Source organism: Lepisma saccharinum, chromosome 8 (assembly GCF_977018435.1).
Source record: "Lepisma saccharinum chromosome 8, izLepSacc3.1, whole genome shotgun sequence".
NCBI classification, from domain to species: domain Eukaryota; kingdom Metazoa; phylum Arthropoda; class Insecta; order Zygentoma; family Lepismatidae; genus Lepisma; species Lepisma saccharinum.
In genome coordinates, this window is record NC_139236.1 from 86,460,537 (window position 1) to 86,475,752 (window position 15,216).

At 39.2% G+C, this 15,216-nt stretch overlaps 1 protein-coding gene across 1 annotated transcript in view; it reads left to right on the forward strand.

Annotated features, from left to right (window-relative positions):
* Positions 1-12,808: 12,808 nt before the first annotated feature.
* Positions 12,809-15,216, forward strand: part of LOC145991610 (DNA repair protein Ku80-like) — a 49,550-nt gene continuing 47,142 nt past the window's right edge. The window contains exon 1 of the mRNA XM_083127674.1: positions 12,809-12,956. Within this exon, the coding sequence (XP_082983800.1) occupies positions 12,939-12,956 (18 nt within the window). The 5' untranslated portion in view covers positions 12,809-12,938. The remainder of the gene's footprint in view (positions 12,957-15,216) is intronic.

Genomic DNA, 15,216 nt, shown 5'->3' on the forward strand with positions numbered 1-15,216 from the left:
AATGGAAGCAAAACGTAGGTAACCCAGTTCACCATGCCAACAAATTTAAAGAACTCAGAAAAGCAATCAAAAAAGAAATATCAGCCGCCCATAATAATTACTTGTTCGACATCGAAAGCAATATTCAAAGTGACCCGTCACTTTTCTGGTCGTACATAAATCGCAACAGGCAAAACAAACAGTTTCCAGTTTCTTCAAACAATGAACCCATATTAAACCTGAATACCGTCGTTGATGAATTTGCGAAATACTTTCAATCTGTGTACGCAAACAATACGGCAAAGTATAACCTCGAGATCATGGCGGGGCACACAGAGTGCAAAACGCTAGATTCACTCAACATTCAGATGATCAGTATGTCTGAAATTGAAGCAGCTGTAAAAAAATTAAAGCCAAAGAAGTCGGCGGGGCCAGACAAAATCCCACCCTACATCTTCAAAGGATGTGTAGACATTTTAAAAATTCCACTCTTTGTTATCTACAATGCGATATTATCTTCCACGCAGTTTCCCGAACGGTGGAAAGTTACTGCTGTATGTCCAGTACCGAAATCCTCGGAGAACAGAAACATACAAAACCATCGTCCTATAGCTCTTTTATCTGCCCCTGCTAAAATATTTGAGCAAATCTTATATTGCCACATATATAACCATGTCAAAGAAACTTTATCTGAATTCCAGCATGGCTTTCTGCCCAACTGCTCAATAGAAACAAACCTTGGCGAGAAACTGCATTATATAAGCACGGTGTTAGATGATGGGGGGCAGGTGGATGTAATATACACTGATTTTTCCAAAGCCTTTGACACCGTAAATCATGATGTACTACTAAGTAAATTGTGCACTTTCAACTTTTCCCTTCCCCTCAGGAAACTTATGGCGTCATATTTAATGAATAGAAAACAATATGTCTCGTATAAAGGCCACGCATCCAGCGAATTTCTAGTACGTTCCGGAGTACCTCAAGGGTCCAACATAGGACCTCTTCTCTTTCTTCTATTAATCAACGACTTACCGGAACATTTGATTAATTCTAGAAAACTGTTATTTGCAGACAACCTGAAATTCTTTCAAAGAATAAAAAATATTGAAGACTGTGTGTGTCTACAGCAAGACATAAATAGGTTGAGTGCGTGGTGCTTGCGCGACGGTCTTTCTCTTAATGCAGCAAAATGCTATTCCGTTACTTATTCTAAACAAAGAACGATCTTAAATTTTCAATACAAACTTAATAATACCAATCTAAAAAAATCTGAAACAGCAAAGGACCTAGGAATATATTTTGACTCTAAGCTAACTTTCACTCACCATATTAACAAAGTAATAGGCAACGCTTACAAACTTATCGGGTTCATTATTAGAATGGGCAGAGACTTTCGAGACACCCAAACACTTAAGGTATTATATTACTCATTAGTGCGTTCAAAACTTGAATTCGGGTCTGTTGTGTGGAACACTGACAGTATAGTACAAACTACAAAAATAGAGCGAGTACAATCAAAGATGTTACGTTATATGAAGTATAAACTTGAAGGTACTTATCCCAAATTTGATTCGTACAGTAATCTAACAGAGGAGCTCCGAATGCACAGGCTTGACGATCGAAGGACAGTGCGCGACCTGCTGCTGCTCTGGAAAATATATAATGGAAAACTTCGCTCTCCTCATTGGATCTCACAATTTAAATTACGCGTTCCTAACAATAAGACGCGACCCAATCATCAAACCTTTTTCGTGAATAGAGCGCGAACAAACATTGTCAAGAAATCCCCTATCTGGAGAATGAGTATTCTCTACAATGCCTTAGAAAAGCGTAACAAAAAAAATGATTTGTTCTCTATGCCATATATACAATTTAAAAACTGTGTAATGAATACAATATCAAATAACAGTCACTGAAGCATGTATGAAAACCTGTATCTCTGAACTCTCTAACTGGGCGCCAGCCTGTTGAGTTCATTATTGAAAATAAATAAAAAAATAAATAAATAAATAAATAAAACGTCGAGAATTAACGACTTTTTAAAATGAACATTCGGTATTTCCAGACTGCTCGGAATCCCGAAAAGTCGGGAAGTCATTTTCCGAAGTCGGGATCGGGCCCGGAATTTTTTTCCCGGTCCCGACTTTTCGGGATCCCGCACATCCCTAATATATATATATATAACAGTCTTTCGAAAATCCTGGATACGCCAGTGCCTAACCGAATCCATTTCGATAATTTTGTGCGCATTCGCCAGTTGAAAACATTTTTCTGCATTATTTGACCAGTTTCTCCGATTCCAATACTCGCCTCGCCATTGAATACACTAGCCCGTTCGAGTTCCACTGGTATTCCTGAGTAAACAAAAAATGATCGACCAGACAATTCGATTATTGATGGCGGGGAAAGACCTCCCGGTTTGGCGAATTTTCCAATGTAAACAAGTGGAATACAGATAGTCACCGAGTTTATTTTCTTATAAAAGATCGGAAACAAAATGGATCACTTGAATTTGTTGAGTGATATAAAGAGACAAAGGTACCTAGAAAACATTGGCAATTTCCCGGATCCTTTGGATGCAGATATAAGGGACAATACTAATATTTTCCAAGGCAATGTTGATCTTCTAGCATCAGTTTCGTTTTTGAAAGGACTTCTCCAGGTTGAAATGAAGCTTACATTAATTATAAACATTGAAATGAAATACTTCGATTACAACAGTAAAAGAAATAATAATAGATACGACGTTTAAAATTATTGTTATACACTAATAATAGATACCTAATTAAATAAATTTTATTCAAATTTTACTATTATTGTTGTTTATTATTATCATGCTATTCGATCCACAAGCAGCGAGTGAATATCCAGCACAACTATTTTCCATTAATACTTTTACATTTCATAGTTACTATACTGAAATGCACAGTTATTGTATTTTGTTAATAACTTTTGCAAGTGTCGTTCAAGAAAGGACTTATTGTATGACGTCATCTAAAAATTATAATTTTTTGAATTCTGAAAACTGGAACCATATATATTCTTTGGATTAAATTGTAGAATATGAAAATATAACCTGGTTCCTGTATTTTTCACTCTTTTTTCGATCTAATGCATATTTTACATTGATTACTCTGTTCGAATACTAACCAAGTGAAATTTATTTCTGTTATTAACCAAAAAAATAACAAACTTCCTGCTTTTTTGCAACTTGAAATGAAGGATACCAATTCCCAGGGTGGGGCGAGGAGGGGTCGACGACTGACCTACCGACGCCCATTGAGAGATCGCTTATCAACAACCAAAAGGCAAATGTGTTATATTATGATTATAAATAGTTCCAACTTTTAAATTTAGTCAACACATGTGCGTTAGACAATTACAATTTTCGAAACACGTAAAATATCTTCATTTGATTTGATGAAGTGCCGACTGCAGAGTCTACTCCCTTGTGTTTGGGTCCAATCTTTTCGCTATACGGCCTAAATCCACTGATTTTTCCGTATCGGGTCTGTCTGAAAACGATGGATAGATACCTGAGAACAATTGTTTGTTCCCTACCTCATGTTGAAAGCAAAAGCCACATAAATATTGTCACCTTTTTCGAAGACACTGCCTGTACACCTTTGAATTCAATGTTATTCTTTTCAAAGCCGGAAGTGGAGTCCCCGCCAGCGCCAAGAAAGCACAGAAATGTAAACATCCGTTGAAGAAGCGCCCATAGGGCGAGTCTGCTGCCACGCGCGTGTCAGCAGTAAGAATAAGCGTAAAATTTGCTCCTGCCACGTAATTCGTCTGCTAAGAGGATGTTACAAATCTATGAACACGAGAAAAATGCAAGTTTATGATTAGTTTTAGTGGGAATGAATGTACAGGTAATTTAGAACCTTTTTTTAAGAAAGCATTTAGCGATATTATTTTAATGCTACAGAATCTAACCTAACTACGAGAGCATTTAGGTTTATGCTAAGGGACCTAATCATAAAACATTTTTGTGAAAGTAATCGCTAAAACTTCACAGTATGAATTACATACATAGCATAGAATATTCTATGTACAGTGGGATCCATGAGTATTACCGTGCAAATTGTCCATCACCATGTTCGTGCACGTTATTTGACCCAATAAGAGCTTAAATAATTAAATGAAAACTTAAAACAAGCTGTTTACAACTTCTGCACCACCATACAAAAATCCATCGCTTAAAAACCCACAGGATGTAAGAGAAAAATTAATGAAAATAGTCATGGACAATTTTCACGGTAATACTCATGGATCCCACTGTACATAGCATGATGAAATCGATAAAACAAAGATCGAATCTGCTGCCACTCGCATGTCTTTTTGAGGTTACAGCAGAAAAAGAACGTGGGAGCAGACACCAAAGAGCTTATATGTACGCTCTTTGGCAGACGCTACCTTAAACATTAACGTCATTTTCGGGATCCCAAGCAGTCGGGGAAATTCCAAATGGTCATTTTAAAAAAATGATTAAATCCCGACAAACTCGAGAAATTGCTATTTTCTCCCATCCCGAACGTTGGGATTTAAAAAAAATTCCGTCCCGCCACAAAATAGACCGTGTTAAAAATGTAAACATAAACATTGGTGAGATCTTGCCCGGTCCCCCCGGAACTTCCGGTTTAGGCCAGTCCCCGTTGTTGCCAGTGCAAATTCACCGGTATACGAAGTAAGAAATGGGCGCTTGTTTTCATTGTTTTCATCAGTTGTGCAACGATGGTCAAGAATGGTATTTGTTAAAGTTCTACTATGAAGGAGTGGGCGTCTAGAATCCGTCGGATAATCAACTGCAGAGCAGATTATTAAAATATGACCGGGTCTTTGTGGCCGCCAGTTGTATAGCATACTATAGGTACATATAAGTATCTCATGTACACGCACGACGAACTCAAAACGTACTAAAGTTTAGATATATTCAATTATTTTGTAAATGGAAAAGTGAGGGAAAGATAATTCGATAAAACTAGTGCTATTATTATATTATAAAGTATGCTTAAGTGAATCTTTGCCAACAAATCTGCAGAAGTAATGAAATGACACGTAACAAATGCTAGTAAATATATGTGCTTTCAACGTCGCCTTCCCGCCTGAGGGATTTAGGGAAACCCTATGATATGGCATGCCACTTTCACTTGCACGAATTTACTTCACACAACAAGGGAGTTTTCAGACTGAAGCGACAAGCGATATCGGGATTTGGCACAGAAGCATTCGATCTAAAGCAAACCATTCACCAGTCACGCTTGCGCAAATAACAGGTCGGGGCAACACAACGCACGGTATTGATAAAACGGTCCATTCCGAGCGACACCTGCAATTTGTCGTGTCGCTTTAATTCGGAAGGTGTTGTTCATTTTTGAATGTTGGTTTCCAAGAAAAAACATATCGCTGCTATCTGAAAGCTTCCTTTCGAACCAATTCACCACGAGAAAATACACGTGTCGCTTGGACTGGACTGTTGTTTTCTCAGCACCATGCATTGTGTCGCCTCGGTCTGTTGTATCGTATGCAAGGTGAATTGTTTCCTTTAGAATAAATGGGCTGTTGCTTGTCGCTGCGGTGTGTAATCTTCGTGCCACTTAAAAGTGAATTCTCAGTGATCAATGAAATTTTTCGAAGCAAAGCGACACGACAAGCTGCATGTGTCGCTCAGATTTCCAATGGCGTGTATTGTGCCGCCTGAGACTTGATTTCCCACGAGCGGTAAATGCTTATTTAGAGACTAAATGGGCCTGTGTCGCTTGTCGCTTCGGTACGAACCACTGCTGTCGCGTGTCGCTTTGGTTTGAAACCTCACTATAGCCTGACAAGTTAAGTCCCGATATGCGCAGATCGCTGCGGAGCACTTCCTATTACGTCATCCTCCCCACCATTCTTCTACTCACTTGTCTGGCGTTGAGAGTACCAGTGGTGCTAACTCAGCAAAATTAAGCTAAAACAAATATGACAAACGATTTTCACTGTTTAGCGTGACGGTGCATGCAGGCTCCTATTATATCAGTGGTTCATTTTATTTAATCCGGCCTTTGAAAATGCGTGCGGTGCGCCGATCGTAAACTGTAGTATTACGCACGTGCGTTAAGGTTTATAACGAAGAGAAACTACAGGGCGAATGACTTCATTTTCTGAATGCGACATCGAGCAGTGGCCAGTTTTTTTGTGTTTTTTTAACTAGTGGGGTGGTGGTTCATTTGTTTATCCTACAACAATCACTACGAGAACGCAATCTGATAACACGCTTGCCTGTGTTCTTTTCTAAAGCATTGAAATGTTCATGCTCTTTACTCTTGGCTGCAAGATTCTTACTTTGAAAGAGATGGACTTATGGACGAGCGTGTAGATGAACTGAATTAGTCTTGGTGAAGCCGATTCAGACACGGACACAGATTCATCGTTAGACACAGACTCGGATGAGTGGGAGAATGAAACTGAAGGAGAACTGGAAAACAGGTGAGCTCAGTTCTATCGTTTATATATTTTTCATTTTTCTATCGTTTTATTTCATACATTTCTTATGCTGGTAAGAAATATCCCTAATATAACTTAATTCATTTAAGGTTTAAAGGGAAAATATCAAAATGTATTTAGAATTTAGCGCAATCAATAGGTAGCGTAGGTGACGGGATACTAATTCATGCCTTTCACATTCAAATTTCGTTGAAAATTCTCAGAGGATTCAGCTCCCTCCAGTTTGCAACACTGCGAATGAACGTCGCCGCAGACAATGGAGTGGGGAAATGTGATGTGAGGTGCGCAAACAATGGATTGCAGCGTCTTGTTTTTAAACTTGTCAAGTTATAAGAGGCGTGCTTTTCACCACAACACAATACGCAGATAAACGATCAACATGTTTGTAACAAAATGCAAGTCGTACAAATCCTTTCCGGGTACCAATTCTATCTTCGTTCTGCTTGTATCAACAGGTTTCGTCTCTCTACGTCCTTCGGAAACCTACGAAGTGATACTTGACTCAATAAATTTGTTCCCGATCGAACTGTACAGTGGGATCCTTGAGTATTACCGTGCAAATTGTCCATGACTATTTTCATTAATTTTTATCTTACATCCGATGTGTTTTTAAGCGATGGATTTTTATGTATGATGGTGCAGAAGTTGTCAACAGCTTGTTTTGAGTTTTCTTTTAATTCTTGAAGCTCCTATTGGGTCAAATAAAGTACACGAACATGGTGATGGACAATTTGCTCGGTAATACTCATGGATCCCACTGTACAACCATATGCTACACAGCTGACACCCTATATCCTTGTAAAATAATCTCCACTTTTCCGTTTCATATTAACGTCCATATAGTGATGGGTTCAAGCCGTTCATTTGTGCGAGTCGACTCATGAGCGCTCGCTCACTGAGAAGAGTCGTTCAAATGAGTCGTTCAAAAGAGTCGCCAAGCTTCTTTTTCTCGAAACACATGCCTGAAGAGGGGGAAGGGGGTAGGTGGTGTTGAAGCAGATGATTGTATTTAAGTAAACGAACACAACGTACGTCCTTCAAGATTAATAAATTGTATTGCATTTTTGTGTATGTGTGTGTGCGTGTAGCCGACTAGATGGCCAAGATTCTGAAGTAATCGACATTTGATCTTGCCACAGAAGTTCCCGGGATCTAGTCCCGGTCTGGGCAAGGATATTCTTTACGAGTGTCCCTTCATCTATATCATCACGCATCATCCTCATCGTCGCGATTACTTAAAATTTGAAGAAAAGCGGCATAAAATAAGAAAAATACAAATACGATTCTGTATGTGTGTGGATATACATATATGTGTAAACAGTAAACACACACACACAAACAAAATTTATTGCGCATACTTGTTTTCATTACTCTGTCTCATGAGTGAGATTTTCTATATTTGTATCTTGTTTCAGTTTACATTTCATGCTGCGGATAATGCAAATTATGCAGTACGATAGCATACACAGAAATGCTATATAATTATATCAACCTTTTATTAGTAATAACGTGCATTTACATATTCTTCCTTTTTTGCATTCGATCACTGGTTTTAATATCGCAACAAAATGCACTCCAGATCTGCGCTGCGACACATGCTTGCATTTCCACGAGCATCGCTCGTTCACGACTCTTCAAACAGCACGAAGAGTCACAGCACAGTCCCACGACTCTTTCCCCATCATTCGTTCACGACTCGCGAGTCGGCACGAAGAGTCATTAAGCACCTTAGCGACTCTTCTCCTCCCTCATCGTTCACGACTCGCGAGTCGGCACGAAGAGTCATTAAGCACCTTAACGACTCGCTCGCCTTAGCGACTCTTCTCCTCACTCATCGTTCGCTCGCGAGCGAGCTCTCTTACACAAGGCGCGGCGGCGGCAGTCTCGCCAGCAGACTGGATCTACCGTTTAAAGTAGGATCCACCCGCTCGCTCTCCGCGGATGGCTAACAGCTGTCGCTCTTGAACATTATCCATGTCCATCCCATATCCATGTTTTTGTTGTTCTACAGTCATTCAATATAAGTTTCTGCCAATATCATAATGTATGATCGAATTTCTATAAAGCGGGCCAAATTATACGTATGTATTTTTTTTTAATGTTGCTTTCTACTAGTAAAACACCTTAACACGTAGGCTCACCGCAGATGGCCAACAGCTGTTTATATCACTCGTGAACATGACCCATGTCCATCTTACGTAGTTGTTCCTAATTCTGCAGTCATTCAATAAAAGCTTTTTTGCAGTATCATGTACGATGAGATTTATGATTAAACTTCTATATTTATTCTTTAATGCTGTTTTCATTAGTAAAATATTTACACATTAATGTTAATGAAATATTTCACGTCATATGAAAACGATTTTGTCAGACAATGTTTAAAGTTCACTTTATGCTCGGGATTGAAGCTACATTTTAAACTGGGGGTCTAAATCACTGGGCAAGGTGCCTCCACAGAGGATCGAATCCGAGACAGGAAGCGATTTCCTTACCAGGATTTAACAAGGAATGAAAGGATGGCTGAATAACATAAATAAAACATACTCCATGGTGCATGTTCTTTGTTTCTTGGTTTCTATGTTGGCCAGCTTGAAATAATCTTGGAGTGACAGATAAGTGGTGTCGCCCTCCTCAAAGTAAGCCTATTGACACCGAAAGTTCCGGGTTCGAACCCCAGCCCAGAGATGAGTGGTAATCTGTATTTAACCTCTTGTCAATTACTCTAATCACCATCCATCCTCCGTCGTTGCCTTGTAACGATACCTGGTGGATCCCACTTTAAACTGTAGATCCAGTCCCGATTAGCTTATCTGTACGTAAAATTCATTCATCCTCGCTGTCAATACTAAGTAATTAGGTATAAAAGATGCATAAAATACAACAAAGCGTGTTAGGCAGTTAAAATATTAAAACTGAATTAATAAATTATAAAATATAATTACTGCATGCTAATTTATAAGAAATTATAGCATTTTAAAATTTGTTTGTTCCTTAATGGGAAAATAACTAGTAGCTTATTTCTTCTGTTCATTCTCATGTTAACAGATTTGTTTTCTTGGATAAATAAAATTGAACGTGTAAATTAAAAGGTTTACATGTGCACGAAGCGGAAGAGCAACTCGATCGAGTATCGTGGTGAGACAAGATGACTTGGCACATCGTTTCAACTCGTGAATGAGAATGCATATCTTGTTCGTGATTTGATTTCAAGTTAAAAACACCTGTCAGGTCTTGTTCGCTTATCGATTTCAAAGCATAAATCGGTATCGTTACTCCAATGAGACGAGATTCTCGGACAGTACATTTTACACAGAGTGTCTCTCATCATCTCACCAACTTTGGAAGGGTTGGCCCTGTTTTCATTGCGATTTTGTAATGCCCTGCTACTTGTGAAACTGATTCACTTCCAACAATTTCAGTCGCCTCTGTGGAGGAGTGGTTAGAACAGTGCGCTAAGAGGAATCTCGGAATTGAGTGTCACTTCATCAATTTCATTATATCATCACTGATTTTCATGTTCGCGATTAGCTAAAGTGGCAGAAGAGCAAAGCCTGGGCAAAAGTGGTATCCCGAGCCGCTATGTGTTTCCACCGAATATCGGCCTCAGGATTCCCTGCCCTCGTGCCGCGATGTGCTAACCACTCCGCCACGGGGGCCGGTCCTCCCCATCACATCTCTGTTTTATACTAAAGGCTATGATTGAATATGAATTTAAAATTTTGTGTGCGTCACTTAGGCTATTTTGCACACTTCACTTTATACGGGATCCAGCCCCTTACCAGAACTAAAATAACATAACTGTAATGTCCTGTAGTAACTAAAATATTAAAATAATCTGACCGGTTAAAAGCTGAGGCTGTAAAGGCACTCAGCACACATAAGGACAAAACACAGGACAACACACACACACACACATTCCTACGAAAATTATACTGGCCGTAGGTATAGACGCCAGAGCCTCGTTAGTCTGCAAAATGCAGTCCAGGGTGTACTGTGTGGAACTGAGGTTGACAATTGGGTGTACTACGTGGAAGGATCATCCCTTACATCCCTTAAACTATATTTCTCGAGACACTTGATGTGCTAACCACGCCGGCATACATTATAGAATACTTGAGTTAGTTTTGTCAATATTAATTTTATTGATTGCATTTTTGTTTTGCAATGATTTTGCGCACTGAATTTTCATATTTATCTTTGCTTTTCATTTGTGTTTTACTTTTATTTTGTATATAATGCTGTGTTTCTATTGGTGTAAATTTGTGATTCGTCTCTAATAACGTTATCATTTCAATATGATTTACATTTTAATCTTCTAATCTCACGTGTATAATATATAAGTATATGTATGTACACATGCATACAGAGAGAAAGAGAGGGAAATTGCATATGATCGTTAGAGGGGAAATCCCCACCGTTCCCCGCATAATTTCAAATTTGTTCCTTGTATTACACAAAATATATTAAATTAATGTTATAACAAATTGAATATCTATTATAGATCGGATTATAAGAAATTATGTATAACTGCGTGTGTGAGCGTGTGTTTGTTTGTTTCTCAGGTTCTTTATTAAAAAATCAGAAAAACAGAACATAATGTAGTATTCAAATATAAAAAGACCTTCATTTCACGAGTCCACTTATAATTAATTCATTATCATGTGGTTTGTTCTATTAGGTAATTCTTAACTGAATATAAAAAATTGTAAGTTATAATTTTTGTTTTAATACATGTTTGTTATGTATATAGAACTTGCTCAAGATAGGGAAAGATGGAAGGCCTGTGTTGCTGCAGCCATGAACCTTCGGGTTTAAGAAGGCTAGGGAGTTAGTTAGTTAGTTAGTTAGTTAGCATGTTTGTTATTTTCACTAAAGGTTTATCATTTGAACTTGTGCTTGCTGCTTGTATTACGTCATTTTTGGATTTGGAGTAACATAAAACAAAAGGTGTTTATTGTCTTTGATCTTGCTTTAGAAAATAATGATTGGTTGATTAATTTGGTTTATTTTACTTCGCCTTTCTGTCACTTTTTTTTGGGTAATCGCGAAGATCAGGATGAGTAATGAGGTGTACTAACCACTCCACCATGGAGGCCGGCGCTTTAGAAAATAATTAAAAGTAACAATCGCTTTCCACACGAAGTATGTTGTGTTGCAAATTATAAATTACTGCCTCCCTTTTCTGATTCACTTTAATAGCATAGTGGTTAACGCTGTCATGTATTAAAATGGTTTGCTTGGCAAAAATTGTTATAAGTCCACTTTTATGCTCCAATAGGCTAATCGGGTCTCCCCGATGGCGTAATTATAACGTCGCCGGTAATCAAGGGGTACCGTGTTCAATACAAAGTGGAGGTTCGGATCCCACTTTAAACTGTAGGTCCAGTCCCGACTATCCTATCTGCACATAAAGTGGACTTAAACAATAACAACTCAAAATAGGCTAATCGGAATATTGTAATCAAGAGGTCTGTGCCTAACAACTTCCCAAAATCTTTACAAGACTCCCCTAATATTTTTTACTAACATTTAATTTCTTGTAATTTTAGCGCTAATGGTTTGGCCGAACTTGAAACTACAGGACAAATTTGTTGGCTGTTCTTCGATGCCCGTCATGGGCTGAGGTTGCGCGCTCTCTCTCTCTGCAAACAACACTCGCGAGTCGACTCTTTCCTTCGTTCAAAGAGTCGCTAAAGTGTGCCACGACTCTTTGAACGAAGGAAAGAGTCGACTCGCGAGCATGCTCCTTCCCCTCTCATCGTACACGGCACGTTTCCAACCAGGGAAAAGGAACAGAGAGGACCCCCCCCTCCCTCTCCTCTCCAGTCCCCATTTGCTGCCCGCAGAATCGACTTGCTTTCTTTAAAAAATTCCGGCCGCCAGGCGAGTATACACTTGCGCATGCGCCTTCCTCGCAAAATTCGTGGAAAGGAGAGGGAATAATGGAATAATAGTTGCTTGGCGGGCGGAGGAGTCGTGGCACACATACGACTCTTTGAACGTGTCGTTCAATTCTGGTGAACGAGTCGTTCACCGCTCACAAGAGAGAGTCGTTACTTTTGAACGACTCGTTCACGAACGACCCATCACTACGTCCATAGCACCGTAAGCGTAACCGGATGTCCGAGGGGGACCAGACGAGTGCGCATGCTCCGCAGTAGCTCCGCCTTTAACACCGTCTATATCTGTCCAGCATACCCTTAGCTCAATCAAAACAAAATAGGATATCCTTATTTTTCGAAATGAAAATGGACAGGAACGGAAAAGAAGAGAACTTGTGAACGAGTCGTTCACTGCTCACAGGAGTCGTTATTTTAGGCGACTCGTTCAAGAAGAATCGATTCAATTCGAGGTATCGGATCGGCTGCTGCAAGCAAGAAGTACAAGCAACAAACAAACGTGTTCGAACAAGCTCGAACTTGAAAAGAGCAAGAGACATTTTTGAATTGAAGAATATATCAGAAACGATGGCGCCATCTCAAAAGGTAACGTAATTTGAGGAATTTAATTTGCTTGTAAAATATAGCCGACTCTTAACAGTAATAAATTTAATAGAAAATGCACTGTTTAATATATCATGTTTTAATATTTGTTTACATAATTCATCAGTGAAAATTGATATCAATATTGTATGCATGTGCTTGTTTGTTAATAACGAAATGGGATGAACATTGTCTCAAAATCAGAAATCAACAATAAGTACAAGGTGGTAAAGGTAAATGTCTGTTACATCGGAGACACATTTTCAGTTTTAAATGGTTCCCAATTGTGTATTGCGGAACATAGTTGAAGGTGCCATTATGCTTTTTACACAAAAATAACTTCGATTTTTGGTACTTGTCTAGTAAAGCCCGAACATCTGTCACTCGTTTATTTCCTTACTTTTAGCATTGATACTTACCTATTCTGCATCGCGGAAAATTCTTCAAGGTGAGGTTATGCCTTTTTCTTTTTATGCTTGGGTAACAGACAATATGGCATGCACTCGTCATGGATCATCGCGCGTCGTGCGATTTGGAGTGGGTATGCAGTGTTTCAACTATCTTAACCGAAAAATACCTACTTTCGTGTTTGTTATGTCATCATAAACCATTCACGATAGCCCCAGAAACCATTCACGATAGCCCCAAAAACCATCCACGAAAGCCCCACGAACCATTGATGGATAGCCCCCCAAACCATTGACGGATAGCCCCAAAAACCATTCACGATAGCCCCACGGACCATTTCCAGCAAGGTTTGGTTAGGTTAGGTAAGCATAGTTAAAAAAAAAAATCTCTTAAAAATAGGGGACGTTTGGAAACACTGCCGAGACCACGTGACTTTCGATGCTCGCGCCATCTGCACGTACATAATGGAAACAACGGCCCAATGTTACAGAAGATGCAAGTTCCTTACGTAACAACTGATTATTTATTGTTCTGCAGCATTCTATGGTGAAGTTTTTAGTTTCCGTGAAAGAAAATACCTTCAAGAACCTCGACAATGATACTGAAAGTGATTTCAGTAAGTAGTTTCTCCTGTAAATTTGAAGAAATCCGTTCAGGCTATAATAGACAGTTACCCGATTTTTCACATTACGAGTAATTCTTTTGGGTCCTTTCTTCCATTGCGGAACATACAATATGGCACGCACAGCTGTGGATCATCGCGCATCGTGCTTGTGTTTTGTCGATTTGGATTGGGTATGCAATGTTTCAACCTTCTTAACCGAAAAATACCTACTTTCGTGTTCATTATGTCATCACAAACCAGCATAGGCGCCGACTCCATGGGGCTTGGGGGGGCTCGAGCCCCCCCAATGTTAACGATGTGGGGGCAGAGCCACCCCAATAATTTTGCTTAAGAGGATCTAATGTATTATTTTGCTTCTCTTGTAAAGTTTACTCTGAATTGTGCCACATGATCTTAACTTTAAATACACATTTGAAATGTTCTAGACTCAACTTTGGGGGGCTGAGACTGCCAAACCATCAACTTTGGGGGGGCTATGACCGGAGACAGCAAAACACATGACTTATTACTATATACTAAGAATATAATTATCATATATTAATCAGAGACATAATAAATTTAGCCAACGACTTCTACAAGACTGCTTGGGAATCCCCTAAAAGAATGCAAATATTTAGGAATATTTTTGATGTGAATGAGAAGGCTGGCCATACTGGACTGCGACCACTTTGCCCTCGTCGGTGGACGTTGAGATCAACAGATGAGTATGCAACAGATCTTAAGGAACTATGAAAACCTTCTCATTTTTTTTGAGAAATTTTCTGAAGAAGATTCTACTGACGCAGCATCAAAATGTGCTGGATACCTGGAGACAATGCTTCACTTCAAGACATTTTTCTTTCTCTCCCTCTACTGCCATGTGATGGGTCCAATAGAAGAGGTAATCTGTAAGATTCAGTTTCCACATATTGATGCTACAGAAGTGGGATGAAAACTAAAATACTTGACTGACATCTTTCAAGAAAAGCGAATGGGTTTTGAGCAGTTCTGGCAGAGGACAAAATGCACAGAGGTCAAACCCAGCCTCGTTGATGAGCCAGAATTGCCCCGGCAACGTCACGTCCCTAAGAGACTTGAAAAACCTAATGCTGCCAAACCTCACAAGTTCTACACTCCAAAATAGTATTATAAATCAATATACACTGACGTGTGTGACACAGCAAAATCATGTGTTAAACAAGGACATGAATCTACAGGACTACAAAAAGTAACAGCCGTAGAGAAAGAATG